The sequence below is a fragment of the Grampus griseus genome (assembly GCF_964374135.1).
Source record: "Grampus griseus genome assembly, chromosome: 14".
NCBI lineage: Eukaryota > Metazoa > Chordata > Mammalia > Artiodactyla > Delphinidae > Grampus > Grampus griseus.
In genome coordinates this window covers 51,777,202-51,793,415 of record NC_139008.1, presented here as the reverse complement: position 1 = coordinate 51,793,415, position 16,214 = coordinate 51,777,202, and the positions used below count along the sequence as shown (strand labels likewise).

Genomic DNA, 16,214 nt, shown 5'->3' with positions numbered 1-16,214 from the left:
ACTCAGACTGATTCCATCTGCCTAATCCATTAAAAAAAATCAATCTCATTCAAAATCAAAATAACCCCCTCCCCTTTGCTTGAGCTAAACTTGTATTGGAGAGAAAGAAGTAGAGTGGATAGGCAGTGGCAGGGGACAAGGTGTGCTTTTTTATCCTCCCTTTCTTTCTTCTGAGTCCCTCCTTCAAATCATGGAGTTTCAGACTAACTCGTGGCTCAAACCTATGGGGAGCTGTGGGGAAGGGAGATTCCAGTAACCCAGCTGGCTGCAGTCAGCTGCCTTGGATATTCTGTTGAGGAAGAGGAGATGCCTGAGTTTCATTTGTGTCCACCTGAAGACTACAGCCTCTGCTTTTAGAGTGGTCGTGGTGTAGATGATATATGTGGTTTTTAGAGTAAGGTTCAGCTCCTCCCCGACCCTGCCCACTGTAGAAAAGCAGCCATATTTCCCTTTGTTTTCCCCCATGGTGCATACCTCCAATGCACTCTTCAAGTTGGGTATCACCCCATTACTTAGTTAAGCGGTTGCCGTGTTCCCTGCTCTCTCTCTATGCACCATCATAAGCAGAAGAAATTGGTGTATTCTTCTATGCCTTCCAGTGGCTTCAGGGACCTGCCTGGGGAAGGTTGCCTTCATCTTTCTCTTCCCTGGCACACAATATACTACTATTAGGAGGTCTCATCCTGCTATCTCAGGTTATTTCCTGAGGGTTTTCACTTTCTGAAATTTCCAGGTGAGAAATGAACTCTTTATTTACCAGTATCACTTCATGGGATAAATGTTAATGTCTTCCTTGTCACCCAAACAGGAGGAGGGGGCCCAACACTTTCTTCCAGTCTACCAGAGAGCTTCTCTAATCCAGAACACCTCCTTTTTTATATCTTTCGTGGGTAAAAGCAATCAGATCAATTCACCATCTTTGGAACAGCAGAGTAGGAACATTCAGCCATGAATCTGGCTTTCCTTGAATTTGGCCTTCCAGAATTTAATTTTTTTTTTCAATAGTGGTATCTACATCATAGTCTTACACTGCTTATAACCTGTGGGGATGGGAATGTTTATCTTTGCTTTGTGTCAACATGATATTACATATAATTTTATAGCAACTTATTTGCATTCCTCAAGATCATAAAGACACCATTCTTGTTATTTAAGAAGCAAATTCAGGAAATTACCAGAGTTTCCAATAACACGATGGGAAAAAGGCAAACATTTATTTTTATTTGCAAGTGCAGTTTCTGCCAATAGTTAGTGCTCACACAACCTTTTAAGCTACAGTAACTTTTGGTAAATTCAATGAAGACTTTAAAAAAGAGGCAGTGATAAGAAAATTACAGAAAAATTTCTATTACACTGTCGAAAATGTTTGGAATCCAAAATCCACTATTTTCTGCAATGGTTTTTAATATTTTCTCTGGTTAAGAAAAGATTTTTTTCTTTCCTTTCTATTTCTACATAGTCCTGGTTAAATGAATACAGTCTGTTCCATGAACTTTTAGGACTTCCATTTTCTGGATTTAGATTATTTTAATTCGTACATACTTATATTAATATTTTAATATTTTACATAAAACATTGATTTGTTGTGTTTTATGAAACAAAATTATAGATCCTATTTATAATGAGGCATTTCCAGTTTAGGGAAAAACTGAAAATCTAATCAGTAGAAGGTCATTTTATGCCTTTTTTTTCCTTTTTAACTTTAATAAATAATTAGCAACCTATTAATTACAAACATTCTTAATTAGGCTTAGAGCAACCAGAGCATTTTCACAATTTTAAATTCATATTTGTTACAGTATGTGAAATTAAGAAAAGCCTCTGGTTTTCCAGTTTGGTAAAAAATGGCTTTCATTGGATGCAGAAGTAATAGAAACTAATGATGACTATGTAGCTTTTCCAGAGTCTTAAAGGCAAATCTATATTGGCCTACAGTTAACATGCAAATTCATCCAACAAGCAACACAAAATGTATTGTAGTAGTCATTCGTGTTTATCAACATTCAAGAAGATCTAGTCAGCAGCACAACTCTCCTATGTCGGAAACACAGAACATGGTCACAACTGAATTCGAGTCACACCCGGGAAAATCCCCGCTCCCTAATTCATTCTCTAGAATCCAGACTTCCAGTATGATACAGAAACAATAGCGACGAAGGTAAATTACAGACAAGAGTTTGGTGTGCTAGCACACAGAGTTTTAACAACAGTAACGAACAAAACCAAACATCTTGCCCACTTCTCTCTTTTTTCCCTTTGTGAGACTGGAATTCTCACAGCCTTCTTGAAACATTCAGTTTGGGGAATGGAGTCCAAATGATCCTAGCACTGGGTTGTTGGATCAAGATGGTGGAGGGGTAGGACGTGGAGCTCACAGCCTCCTACAAGTACATCAAATGACCTAGCACTAAAATTGTTCCTTGGAGGGGAAATTTGGCCCCAAGGGGACATCGTACCCCTTTAAGAGAGGGTACTAGGGGAAACATCCTGCTGTGCAAAAGATGGTTTGCTACTAACAGGCTTGAAGGAAAATGTGATTTTTCAGAATATTTAGCTTTCTCCCAAGGAGTACTTTTGGTGGTATACTGTGGCTCACATTTTATTGTACTGTATTATTTTGGGCTGGATAAATGGAATGTGCACCCCCATCACCATCACTCTTAAGTCTTCTTCCATTACATAAGACACTTGTTAAGATAAGAAAGATATTCTACTAAAGCTGACGGTGATTGAGAGTCATTCAGTATTCAAAGTTCCTAAAGAATTGTTGGTTCTCTGAAAGGGATAAAAAAGTAGGAAAGACTTTGTTCAAACTCTTGCTAGTAAACAGGTATTACTTCAACCGATACAATGGCTACGTGACATCAAAGTACTATAAATTATCAAAACTATTGTACAGAAAAATTACAAATTCATTGCAAAATACATTACACTGCTACCATTAAGAAAAAGTGCTTTTTGTTATCCTTTCTATTTTTTGCCAGAAAAGTATTCTTTCAATATAGAAAATCCTGTGCGTTACCCTGCATGTGGCTAGGATATATCATAACGGAGTTTGTACTGAGTCATTCTGATTTGCTGGATGAAAGGCTGAAAAATATAATAATGACTTATTAAAGCCGTGTTCCAAATGACCACACCAGCTGTTAGTGGAGAGATGCCTGTTTAAGACACAAGAAGATGCCCTGGTCTGCCAAACCCTGCTGGTCAACACACTGTCCCATCAATCAGCTGGTCTGGAATATACAGGTCTGTTACACGTTCTCTGGTTTCCTTGTGTTCTCCTGAATTATTCTCATGTTCTCATCTAGCTTTGTCACCTCTATGAATCCTCTGCTCAGTGATGCCTGTATTGTCTCATAAGGGGAACAATGCAAGATGGCGGACCTGCCAATTTCAAGAATGGATGTCCGAGGAGTTCCTGGGCTGTGGCTCTTTGAGAGGGTTCCCTCACCAACATCAGGTCTAGGAATCCCCGGAGCACTGAAGAAACCTGTGAAAACGCAAGATATCATCTTGAGGACTAACACAGACACCCAACCCACTTCCCCTAAAATGGGTTCCCAGAGAATTCCCAGGAAAGTCATTCTATCAACAACTTCAAATTCCAGAATGTCAGGCTGAGGAGAAAGAGGTTATGGAAGCAAAAGTAGGAATTGCCTTTCTTAATATATGCTGTTTTCCTTACCTTCTTCAAGTCTGAAATAATAGGAGTAAATGATGGTATGACAAAGAATATTTACTAAATAAAATAATAGTGGTATAATAGCAACAGTAGCAGCTATTATGAAGTGCCTACTGTGTATAGGTGCTGGCCACACATGTTTGATGAACAGTGGTGTAAACGTGGAATGAGTTTTCTGTGTAACCACTGAAACCATCTAGGCTTTGTGGAATCCCTTTCTTGAAGAGAAACAAACTTCTGTTAAGGATATCTGACAGAGACAGCATTTTTCCTTTAATTTCGTGTAATTTACTTTTTGAGGTATAGCTTACGTACATTCGAGCGTATAAAAAGTTTATATTCTACAGTAGTTTTTTTTAAACACATATTTACACCTATATATTCCCCACCCCTATCAAAATATGGAACATCTCTCCCTTCAGACCCCTTCCAATAAATATCTGTCTCCCTGCAAAGGGTCACCACTATCCTGACTTTTGATAAGATAAATTTTTACCTGATTTTGTCCTTTATAGAAATGGAGTCATTGGCTGTCAACCCTTCTCTCTCTAGCTGCTTTCACTCGACATCGTGTCTGTGAGATGTATCCGTGATGTGGGTGGCAAAAGCTGTATCCTTTGCATTGCTGTGTAGTATTCACTGCTGAATCATCCCACATATCACTTATCCCTCTGGGAAACAACCTTGGAAGGTTTCCAGTTTTTGACCATTAGGATGAAAGCTGCTCTTGTCTGTGACTTTGAAGAACATCACACTCCTTCGTACTGGGTGTGGGATTATTTGATACCATACTATTTTAGCCACTGTTTATTATTTAAACCCAGTCCAATGCAGTACAAATTTCAATCTCTTGTTCAATTCAAGCAGTCTCCCATCTTTTTGGCAGATCCACACAACCTCTATGAGTGATTCTATTGGGGCTCTTCCATAAGGTTTAGGGGTGAGGGAAGAGGAGAAGCAACCATTACAAACTATCCCCTCACCTAAGGCAGCCTCACTCCCTCTCTTATTGTCAGGAGGCGGATGGGAGGGGTCAGCATTTATAGAGTTGATCTGTGGAGACAGCACCTCTCAGCAAGCTCTGCCCCCACTGGTGGCCCCCACAGTGGCAGTTCTTTGACTTAGTATCATATGTTCTGAGCTTGGCCCTACTTGACAATCTTGGGAAAACAGGAAAGGCCCTACTTGGTCCCTTAAACATGTTGCTCTTTGCCCTGCACAATCTAGCCCCTGCCTACCCTCTGACATGCCTCACCCTTTCCCCATGCCCACTTTGCTCTGGCTGAGGGTCTTCACACTGCTCCTCCCTCTGCCTGGGACATTTTTCTCCCAGATCTTTTTGCATAACTTACTCCTTCTTTCCAATCAGGCTCCAGTCCCCTGAAAGGGCCTCTTTCACCCCTCAGCCAGAACTAGCTTCCAGCCCCCTCTCCGGCCCCTTCCATCACATCACAGTGTTCTATTCGCTTCATAGCAGGTACCACTCTCTGAAATTATTTTATTCATCCATCTGTGTGTGGTTATTAACTGCTTCCCCAACTAGAATGCAACCTCTATGAGAGTCAGGAAATGTGGGGTTTTGAGCTGCTATATCCCGGCCATTAGAACAGTCCCCAGCATGCAATAGATTTTCAAGGAGGGAGTGCAGAGTAGAGCCAACCCCATGAAAGAGGAGCAGCTGTACCCCATTTTACAGATGAGCTTCAGAGATGGAGTGGCTGACTCACTTGCCCAAGCGAGTGAACAAGAATAGCAGAGCTCTGAATGCAAGCAACTCGAATTCCAAAGTCCATGCCCATAAACCAGGATCTACTCCTGGATGCGATATGCCAGTCTTTAAAACTACAGAGAGACGGAAAAATCGAAGAATGATGTTGAACTTCAGCAACGGTTGCTGCTTCTCACCTTGTGCAGGTCCTTCACTCTTGGAGGTAAACTGTCCCGGATCCGCCGCATGGCCTGGAGGGGAGGCTCATTGAAGTAGGGGGGCTCGCCGTCAATCATCTCTATCACCATGATCCCGAGAGACCAGATGTCCACCTGTTAGGCACAGCACACTGATTATCTCAGGCAAAGAGAAACTTTTGAAAGGTTGGATGTGTCAGGGACCCCAATAGATTCATACTCATTCATAAATTAACATGGGATTTGTAACCTCTCAAAATATACAATTCATATATATAGGCTGAATTGTTGAGTGACCAAGTTTTTGCTAATGGTCTTTGTCTGCTTTTAAAATACAACTTCAATGAAGATTCTGACAATTAGATACACGTGAATGTCTTAACACTGAAGTTTAGAACTTTCTTCTAATCCTTTTAACTTGGGTGGTTCATGGTCTACAGGGCAGATGTGAAAACCATCCAAAGTTTTATGTTATGAACAGAGAGGAAAGTTGCATTTAAACCATAAGAAAATAAGAAAAGTTTTTGGCATATTCATAACAAACTCCAAAGAGCTACATTGCACAGCACAATATATACTGATTCTTCTATTAATTTGATTTTTAAAAATAGTGTTTTGCCGCCGTATTATTTTTCTTTGTTTTCTTTTTACTTTTTATTTTTTTAGCGGTACGCGGGCCTCTCACTGCTGTGGCCTCTCCCGCTGCGGAGCACAGGCTCCGGACGCGCAGGCTCAGCAGCCATGGCTCACGGGTCCAGCCACTCCGCGGCATGTGGGATCTTCCCTGACCGGGGCACGAACCCGTGTCCCCTGCATCAGCAGGCGGACTCTCAACCACTGCGCCACCAGGGAAACCCATTCCTTTGTGTTTTATCACTTTGAAGCAGTGTGCACAAAACCATGATCTATAAAACCATGTTCAGGGAATGGAGGGAAAGAAAGGGAGAGACAGCAAGCAATTCTTTCTGGGTAAAGAATGGGAAGTCAGGATAAGGAGGAGCCACAGCCATGCTATAAATTCCCAGGCACTGTCGCCTCCCCCTCCCAGCCTCATTACACCTCTTATCAGTTATTCATACTCCTGCTCTCACCCGCACAGTGACCTTCACTGAGAATTGATGCTCTTGGGACCGCAGTTATTCATCCAAGGGCAAGTAAACTGGGGAAAGAGAGCAGAGTCCGCCTGAACTTCTGCCACTCTCCTTTGCTCACTGGTCTGTGCCACCACCTGCAGGCTTCTCCTCTCTTAGGATCACCGTCTGCACCATGATGTGTGGAAACACTGTGTGCCCGGGCGAAACGAGCTCCTTGCCTCTGTGTGTATGTGTGTGTAGTGTGTGTGTGTCTCAGAGCTTCTACTCACACTATCATCCCCCTAGAAGGCCCTCCTCCACTTCTGGCCCCTCGTTTTATGTATCCAAACCTTGTCCCTTAATAGATTATGAGCAGGTATGGAAGCAATCTAAGTGTCCATCAACAGATGAATGGATAAAGAAGATGTGGTATATATACAATGGAATACTACTCAGCCATAAAAAAGAATGAAATTTTGCCATTTGCAGCAACATGGATGGACTTGGAGGGCATTATGCTAAGGGAAACAAGTCAGACAGAGAAAGACAAATACTGTATGATATCACTTATCTGTGGAATCTAAAAACTACAACAAACTAGTGAATAAAGCAAAAAGGAAGCAGACTCATGGAGACAGAGAACAAACTAGCGGTTACCAGTGGGGAGAGGGAAAGGAGGAAGGGCAGTACAGGGATAGAGAATTTTTTTTAAAAAGGGAAGTTTATTATAGAATTATATGAAATCATGTGTGTGAAATTTTTTTTTTTTTTTTTTTTGCGGTACGCGGGCCTCTCACTGTTGTGGCCTCTCCCATTGTGGAGCACAGGCTCTGGACACGCAGGCTCAGCGGCCATGGCTCACAGGCCCAGCCGCTCCGCGGCACGTGGGATCTTCCCGGACTGGGGCACGAACCCGTGTCCCCTGCATCGGCAGGCGGACTCTCAACCACTGCTCCACCAGGGAAGCCCATGTGTGTGAAACTTTAAAAAATTATAAAGCACTGTAGAATTTAAAGAACCTTTCATTCAATAAAAAAAGATCAAACATTTTTTTGATTAAAAAAACAAAAACCAATTAAAAGATAGACTATGAGTGATTATTTCCTTTTCAGAGGAAACAAACATTTTGCCATATTTTAAAATATGTTGCAATATTCGTATATGATTTTTCCTATAGCAAAACATTATTTCTCATCCAAATATTAACCCCAATCCTGTGGAGCTTTCTCTGACGTTCTATCCTTTGAATTATCACACCTACTCATCTGTGTGTCTCCAGCCACTTTTCAGGTTGCATTTTCTCGCTTTGTACACTCTTGGCCCTGAGGGTAAGATATTAGTTTGAGTGACTCTCTCCCACTGTCAACTTGGGACCTAAATACGCTCCTGGATCAATGTTGTGGCAATATCCCAGGGATGGCCAGTCTCCCTTCTTCCACAACCTACTCTGTGACAAGCCTAGTGAATGGGGATCAAATGTGGAGTTAAAAGTCATGACCCTGATCTCCTGTGGTCATTAACGATCTCAGAACCCCTGCATCCAGAGCCTAACCAGACCCTGCCACTCCCCAACAATGACCATCACTCCCTTACCTCTGTCCCATAAGGCAGCCTAGAAATCACCTCAGGTGCCATCCAGTAGGGTGTGCCAACCAGTGATTTCCTCTTTGGCACCTCTTTGGAAACTTGAGCACAGAAACCAAAGTCAGACAACTTTATCTGAAAAGGAAAGGAATGCAACAAACTAACAATATAAAAATACTGGCTCTGACATTTGCAGCAACATGGACAGACCTACAGATTATCATACTAAGTGAAGAAAGTCAGAAAGAGAAGGACAGATACCATACAATATCACTTATGTGTGGAATCTAAACTATGACACAAATGAACTTATCTTTGAAACAGAAACAGACTCACAGACATGGGAAACAGACTCACAGACATAGGGAACAGACTGGTGGTTGCCAAGTGGGAGTGGAGGGGGGGTGGGAGAGGGATGGACTGGGAGTTTGGGATTAGCAGATGCAAACTCTTATATATATGTATAACCGAATCACTTTGCTGTACACCAGAAACTAACACAACACTGCAAATCAACTATGTTTCAATAAATTAAAAAAAATACTGGCTTCGAGATATAGAAATATGGAAAGAGTTTCAAATTCAAAACAAAACCACCATCTCTTGTTAACAGGCCTTGAAAATACCAGAGAAGGGGCTATCAGACCCTTTTATTGGAAAGGTACAATCCATTTTAGTGAAAAAACCTCTTATGGCTCCAGCAGGATTGATTTGCAAATGTTTAACTCCTGCTGCTGCTATCTTTTATAAAATTATGAAACTCCAAAATTTACAATACACCCAAAACAAATTTATTAAAATTCAAACCTACTACTTTCATTTAATGTAAGAGATGATGCTTTAGTGTAAGTAAACTGCTATTCTCAACACGAGTTTTGTACAAACTGCTGCAATTTAGGGGTTTTTTTTACACCGAAGACATTTAGATTTCTAAGTACCATGAGATGATTCAAATAACCAACCTCATTTCTATGTTTGAATTATTGCAAGACCCCATTTATAAAGGATGCTGAGATATCACTTTAAGTACTGGCTCCCCTTTTCTTTTGGTTTTCCTCCTTTTCTCAGGACAATTGAAGTTGCCAAAGTGAATATCAATGCAAGTGGAAATGATGGCATAGAAACTGGGTGTGAACAATTAGTTACCAGGGGTACAAGGTGGTCATCTTAATTACCCAATATACATATATGTTATTTACATTAGAGGTCATCAAAAAGAAAAACACCCTGAAATTTCTTTCCCGAAGCCTTTAAGAATACTCTTAAGAACATACTGCACCCTCAGGCACCCTGCCAGTTTATATATTCTAGGTGACCAGGATTCAGTTTATTTCTGGGAGGCTTGATTCTTGTTCATGGTGACCTGGTCTGAACTTCAGATAGACTCATTGAAAAGGATTGCCACTTAGGATTATTGGTGATGACAGAATACATTAAATGAAAACAAAACAAAACAAAACAAAACAAATCAATGATTCAGGCATTGTTTGGCAATGGTTCAGAAGGGTCATTTGAAGTTAAAATTTCCATAGATCAAAGGTATAGTCTCTAAGGCACAAATTCTCCCTTGATTCTCTTGATACCTCTCTGAACTTTTTTCAACCTTTTTTTCTGGCTCTACCTCTGCTGCCCACAACTTAAATACTGGGGCTTCCAGGAGTTTGGGTCCCAACTCTCACCTCTTCTCTTTTTAGGTGCTCTTGCTAGATACTCTTTTTAACTCCACATGGAGTTAATTTTTGTGAAGGGTATACAGTCTGTGTCTAGATTCATTTTTTTGGCATGTGGATGTCCAGTTATTCCAATACCACTTGTTGAAAAGACCATCTTTGCTCCATTTTACTGCCTTTTCTCCCTTGTCAAAGATCGGTTGACTCTATTTATGTGGGTCTACTTCTGGGCCCTCTATTCTGTTTCATTGGTCTATTTGTCAATTCTTTGCTAATACCACACTGTCTCAAAAAGTCCCAAAGTTAGGTAGTGTCAGTCTTGCACTTTGTTGTTCTTCTTCAATATGTGTTGACGATTATGTTGGTCTTTTGCCTCTCCATATAAACTTTAGAATCAATTTGTCAATATCTACAAAATAACTCACTGAGATTTTGACTGAGATTGCATTAAATCTATAGATCAAGTTGGGAAGAAGTAACATCTTGACAATACTGAGTTCTTCCTATCCAATGTAATACCTCTCCATTTATTTAGGTTTTTTTAATTTTATCCATCTGAGTTTCGTAGTTTTTCTCATATAGATGTAGTACGTATTTTGCTTGATTTATACCTAAGTATTTAGTTTTAGAGGGTGATAATGTAAATGGCATTGTGTTTTTAATTTCAAATTCCACTTGTATTGCTGGTACATAGAAAAGTGATTGACTTTTGTATATTAACTAGATATCCTACAACCGTGTTATAATCACTTATTAGCTCTAGATTTTCTTGTTCATTTTTTCAGATTTTCTGAATAGATGATCATGTCACCTGTAACCAAAGATAGTTTTATTTCTTATTTCCCAGTATGTATACCTTTTATTCCTTCTCTTGTTTTATTGCATTAGCTAGTACTTCTAGTATGATGTTGCAAAGGAGTGGTAAGAGGGGAAATCTTTGCCTTTTTCCTAATCTTAGTTGGGAAGCATATTCAATTCTTAAGGATAGTTCAAGGCCCTGATCACTTCTCACTTCCTCCAGAATTTTTCTCAGGAGGCTATATTGATCTCTCCCCTCACCAAATTTGAGAGAATTTAGCATTCATTTAATCTTGAACTGTTTTCTGATGCTGAGTTTTTCCCTCAGCTAGAAATGACATTGCTCAGGGGCAATAGCTCTGCCTTTTAATTATGAAGCCTCGCTGTGCTCCTTAAGAGCTAAGAAAATAGTAGATAATCAAAAATATCAATCTAGATGCTACTAGATTGATATTATCTGATATTGACATATATATACATACATACATACATACATGGGACAACAGATCACGTGATAGAAAACACATTAGTGCTCCTTCTGAAGCCATCATTGACTTACTGAAGACAACTGTTTCTAGAATCAAAGTTGTAACACAGATGAAATGGAGGTAATATTTTGGAAATTATTATTTTTTCTTTTTCCATTTCCTTGTTCATGATCTGCTCTCTAATCAGGCCAAGACTAGTGGGGTGTGGTTTGGGATGGGACTCCTTCAATTTGGCTTGCACCAGATGGAATGCTAGAGAAAGATGGTTTAACAGAGAAATGATTTTTCTCAATTGCTTTGGCATAGCAAGAATCAAGCCCAGATGTGTCAGATCACAGAATTTCCATGTGGTATAAAGAAGACTGCCCTGGGAATTCCCTGGCAGTCCAGTGGTTAGGATTTGGCTCCTTCACTCCTGGGGCCCGGGTTCAATCCCTGGTTGGGGAAGTAAGATCCCACAAGCTGCAAGACGCAGCCAAAAAAAGAAAAGAATAATCCATTAAAAAAGAAAGAAGAGTGCCCTATGGCCATGGTAGCTGGTCCATAATCCTTGCTGCCCTATTGTAAAAGGTTTCTACAATTCTGAGAAGTGAAAGCCCTACAGTCCATCACTTTTAGCCAAGGATTATTTGCAGAAGAGGACAAAGAGCAGTAACTTATGTCAGGCCCCAACTCTTTATTATACACCATTTCCTACCACCCCGAGCAGATGGTGGTGTGCTTCAGAAATATCTGAGTAGCATACATCCCCACACAAACAAGGGAGAGGAGCCACATGCATCTGTGTTCAGAGGTAATATTAAAAATATTTAATAACCAGATTCATCTAGACCAGTCAGAATCTAGACATAAAGTTGAGCTTTGTTCTGGAGTTATCCTGTGGGCATTACCATCCTTAATGAGGCAAGGGGCATCCTGGTAAAGGGCTGGGGTCATGGGGGATAATACTCTAATGACTGGAAACAGTGGCTATTAACCAACAAGCATGAGAATATTGCAACATTTTAACAATGGGTGCAGATACACTGGTGAATATCAGCTGCACATCAGCTTTGGCTATGCCCAACATGGCCTCCATGGAGAGATGGCACGACAGAGTGGGTGGAAATGAACTTGAGGCAATGCTACTGGCTTCCATGGCCTTTGTGTGGTATGCAGGGCTCCCGAAGCTCCTCCAAATCTCAGTGAAGGAACAGGGCCAGGCACAAGCCTATGGTTGACATGAGAGGCAGTCTCAAGGATAGCTTTCAAGACTTGAGGAAAGAGGCTGGAGTAAAATACTGCAGAGAAGCCTCTTCCTGAAAAGACCAGCAGCTGATGGGACCAGCTAATGCTCACTGGTCACGAGTCCAGGTAGCAGAAGAGGCTGTCACGCCAAGGCAGGGACCAGCGAGGAGCAAGAAGATGGATCATATCTCCTTCACCCGGAGGTCCCATAACCCACATTTGTCTGCATCCTGAGGAAGATGGGGGTAGGAGGTGGAAAGAAAGAGCAGGTGGCAGCCAAACCTGAAAGACTGAGGGTTTAAAGGTATCAGTTTAACCTTACAATAATGTGACTGAATTCTGATAGACAATGTTTAAATTATTTAAGCAGATTAAATTTAATAGACTGAATTAAAATAGAGTTTAAAAAAATTCTAGTCAGTGGGGCTTTGTGAAGAAGTTGAGGTTATGTATGTGTGTGTGTGTGTGTGTGTGTGTGTGTGTGTGTGTGTGTGTGTGTGTGTGTGGTTATTTCCAAAGTTCAAGCCTGAGTAAGTTTGCAACCCTATGACACAGATAGTAAAGGAGGAACAATTTTGCCAATATATTTTGTTTACCTGTAAAATGAAGAAACCTGAATGATTCAGGAGGTGACTGTATCAGCATTTTGGTATTGGCAGTTTTAATTTCAACTGGCTTTAATTTTAAAGCCTCTAGTGTGGCTCTCTTTTTCCAGACATTAAAAAAAAGATACCAAACCTGACAGACTAATAATTATCTCCCTGACAAAATATAAGATGAGAAATTGAAACTCAACACTTGGAAGCCAGGCCTGTTCTTCTGTTGTAGGAGTATAAGTGCTTCTGCATGATTTTTTTACTCATTCAAGTACATAAAAGAGACAATTTTCTAAAAGAACATAATTGCACACAACATTCGTCCAAATATATCTGCAAGTAAATAATAAGAACTCAGGTAATGAGTATAATAAAGCATTGTAGGCAGTTATTAAAAGCAAATCTCACACACACACACACACACACACACACACACACACAAAAGCAAATCACATAGACTTTAAGCTGAGGCTTATTTTAGATAGGATTGTACAACGTGGGTACTTAGGAAACCACCTTTGTCTCACTAATGCAGTTAGGCTAAGAGAACTGAAGCAAGCACGTTGCCCACCCCCTAAGAGGAGATGTAGCTGGTCCACAGGGGCCAGACAAGGAACTAGAGCTCAGAGGTCAGACAAAGCTGCTACTTAAACCTGAGATCTTACCCATCTCAATGCATCCTGGCTAGGAGTAAGGAGCCCCACAAAAATTTGCAAGAGGAGGAGCAAAAGAGAATCTACCCACAAGATAGCTACAGGTTTAAAATAAAATATAAAACCCTCGTTTTGTAAATTGCATATGCTCTAAAGAATTCTTGCATCTGCTCCAGATTTTTGCTAAGGCAGAAAGATGGCTGCTTTTGTGCCTGGTCCCTGGGTTCTTCCTATAAGGCAATGGTACTCGTGTGTATCATCAGCTGGGAATTGCTCAGAGATACATCCAGCCTGACTGAATCAGAATCTCTGAGAGAACGGCCCAGGAATCTGTTTTTTGCCAACGTCTCCAGGGGTTGTGATGCTCACTAAAATCTGAGAACTTGTTTTAAGAAGAGCAATGACCCAGGGACAAAGGAACCGAGGTAATAGAAGGGGTCAGAATGATGATGGTGCCTCCAGCTGAAGACCCACTTCTTCAGCAGCCAAACCCGAGAGGAGAGGGAAGGCATCATAGCGGCTGAGCTGGAATGGCTTAGAGGCCTCAGCCAGCCCCTCTGCCACTTGGCACAGCACGGAGAGCGGTAGGAACTTGCCCAAGACTATGTGACAGTTTTAGCAGTGAACTCAACCCTGGGGTCTCCTGACTTTTCATGCTGTGTTCCCTGCATTAGAAAATAACTTCTGTGGAGGGAGTGTTTGGGTGTATCTCAGAGACTACTGGAAAGGAATGAATTTAAGCAAGCTATTTAATATGCCCAAGTCTCTATTTAAGAAGAGCTTCTGGGAGATAATCTTCAGGTCTTCCTCTAATTGTAAAATTCTAGCAATTTGAGAGACAACAAAATTCAAATGGCTAAAGGAGCCAGGAAAATATTGGGTTGGCCAAAATTCTGCTCAGGTTTTCCCGTAACATCTAATGGAAAAAAACGAATGAACTTTTTGGCCAACCCAATAATACCAATGAATTAAATGAGCCAGTGGAGACAATGGAAAACTAGGGACACACGCCCCTGATAAGGAGACACTAATTTCCAGCTGATTGTCAGGGGCCCAGTAGAGAAGGTGTGGAACACTCATAGGCTCTGGTTGCCCGTCTATGGCCCCTTATTTGTCCTTTAACCCTCCCTTCAAATCCTGTGGGAGAAAGGGCACAAACATATTTCTTATTTCTGGGTGCTATGTTAGTTTGGGCCCCCTCTCCCAGAAGAAAATGCTGAGACAAGGATTCAGTGTAAGTCATTTATTGGGGAGATACAGGAAACACTAGCAGTGAAATGGGGAAGTATAACAGGGAAGGGAAGGCAGTCAGTCAAGGGTTAATCAGCAAGGAAGTTACCACCATGGGAACTAGAGCTTAATCCTGCTGAGGACATCTGGGAGACTGTGTAGAATATGTGCCTCAGAGCTATTCCATCCAAGGGCGAGAAAGCTGGGGTATTTATATACCAACTCCCATCACTTTTTCAGGGCTGCTCCTGGGAAGCATGAATGTTAATTTCCTGGAATTTCTAGGCTGCTTTGTTCTGCAAAAGCAGACTACAGTAGCCAGAGAAGTCCCCAGGCAAAGAGATGCAGGTGGTGGCATTTGGAGGTGGAGTTAGCGAGCACTGAAATGGGAAGATAAGGGTGGGGCACCAGTAACATTTGCACCCTCATCACACCACCTCCATTACTGCCATGTGTGACGTCAGGCACAGTGTTGCCAGACACTTTGATTTTTTTCAAGGGAGACAGGAATCTGAAATTTTATGTGAAATCTCCTAATTCTTAAAGTGTGGCAACCAATTTATAGTAAAAAGAAAAACCATAAATATTACTTGTAAATGCCTCTTTTTAATAGATGCATTGGGCTTAAGAGGTCATGGGTTTGAATTCTATTTCAGCCAATGAATTTGATAAAAGTTAGTCACTCACTGCCTAGTGGCCCCTAAGTATCATCTCCTAAATGCAAGCCCCAGGCCAAGGAAAAATCGTGGAGGAATTTACTCAACCCTTAATTGCAAGGGCAGGGGGATTGCCTTCATTCTGAGCATCTACCGTGTACCTGGTTTACCTCTTATGGTTTTATACTAATTACTTCATGTAATTCTTGAAACCACTCTATGACATGTTATTTATTTTCCCTTTCAAACCCCAAACACCACTCCTTAAACACCTCTGCTTAATACAAATTAGTGACTCACTAGATATTATTTCTATCATGGACAAAGAGTGAACGATTTCTTTTCAGTTGATAACAAAAAAATTTCCCTTGTAGTCTTTGAAGAGGCCAGAAAGGACTTATCCTTTTAAACCTGAGCAATTCACTGTTTTAAAAAATATATACTTTATTTTGAAATACTATATATAGGCTCATAGGAGGTTACAAAGAAATGTGCACCCAGTCCTCCCGATACGTTAGCATCTTATGCACTGTAGCTCAATATCAACACCAAGAAGTTGATGTTGGTACAGTCCATAGAGCTCACTCAGATTTCATCAGTTATACATGAACTCATTTGTGTATGTAGTGTGTATGTGTGTATATGTGTG

General features: G+C 40.9%; 1 protein-coding gene across 1 annotated transcript in view; it reads right to left on the bottom strand.

Moving 5' to 3' along the window:
* Positions 1-3,337: 3,337 nt before the first annotated feature.
* The window catches only part of PAK5 (p21 (RAC1) activated kinase 5), a gene marked incomplete at both ends in the record, with an annotated part of 96,600 nt that continues 83,723 nt past the window's right edge, over positions 3,338-16,214 (bottom strand). The window contains 3 exons of the mRNA XM_082670638.1: positions 3,338-3,493; positions 5,591-5,725; positions 8,257-8,382. Of these exons, the coding sequence (XP_082526764.1) occupies positions 3,338-3,493; positions 5,591-5,725; positions 8,257-8,382 (417 nt within the window). The remainder of the gene's footprint in view (positions 3,494-5,590; positions 5,726-8,256; positions 8,383-16,214) is intronic.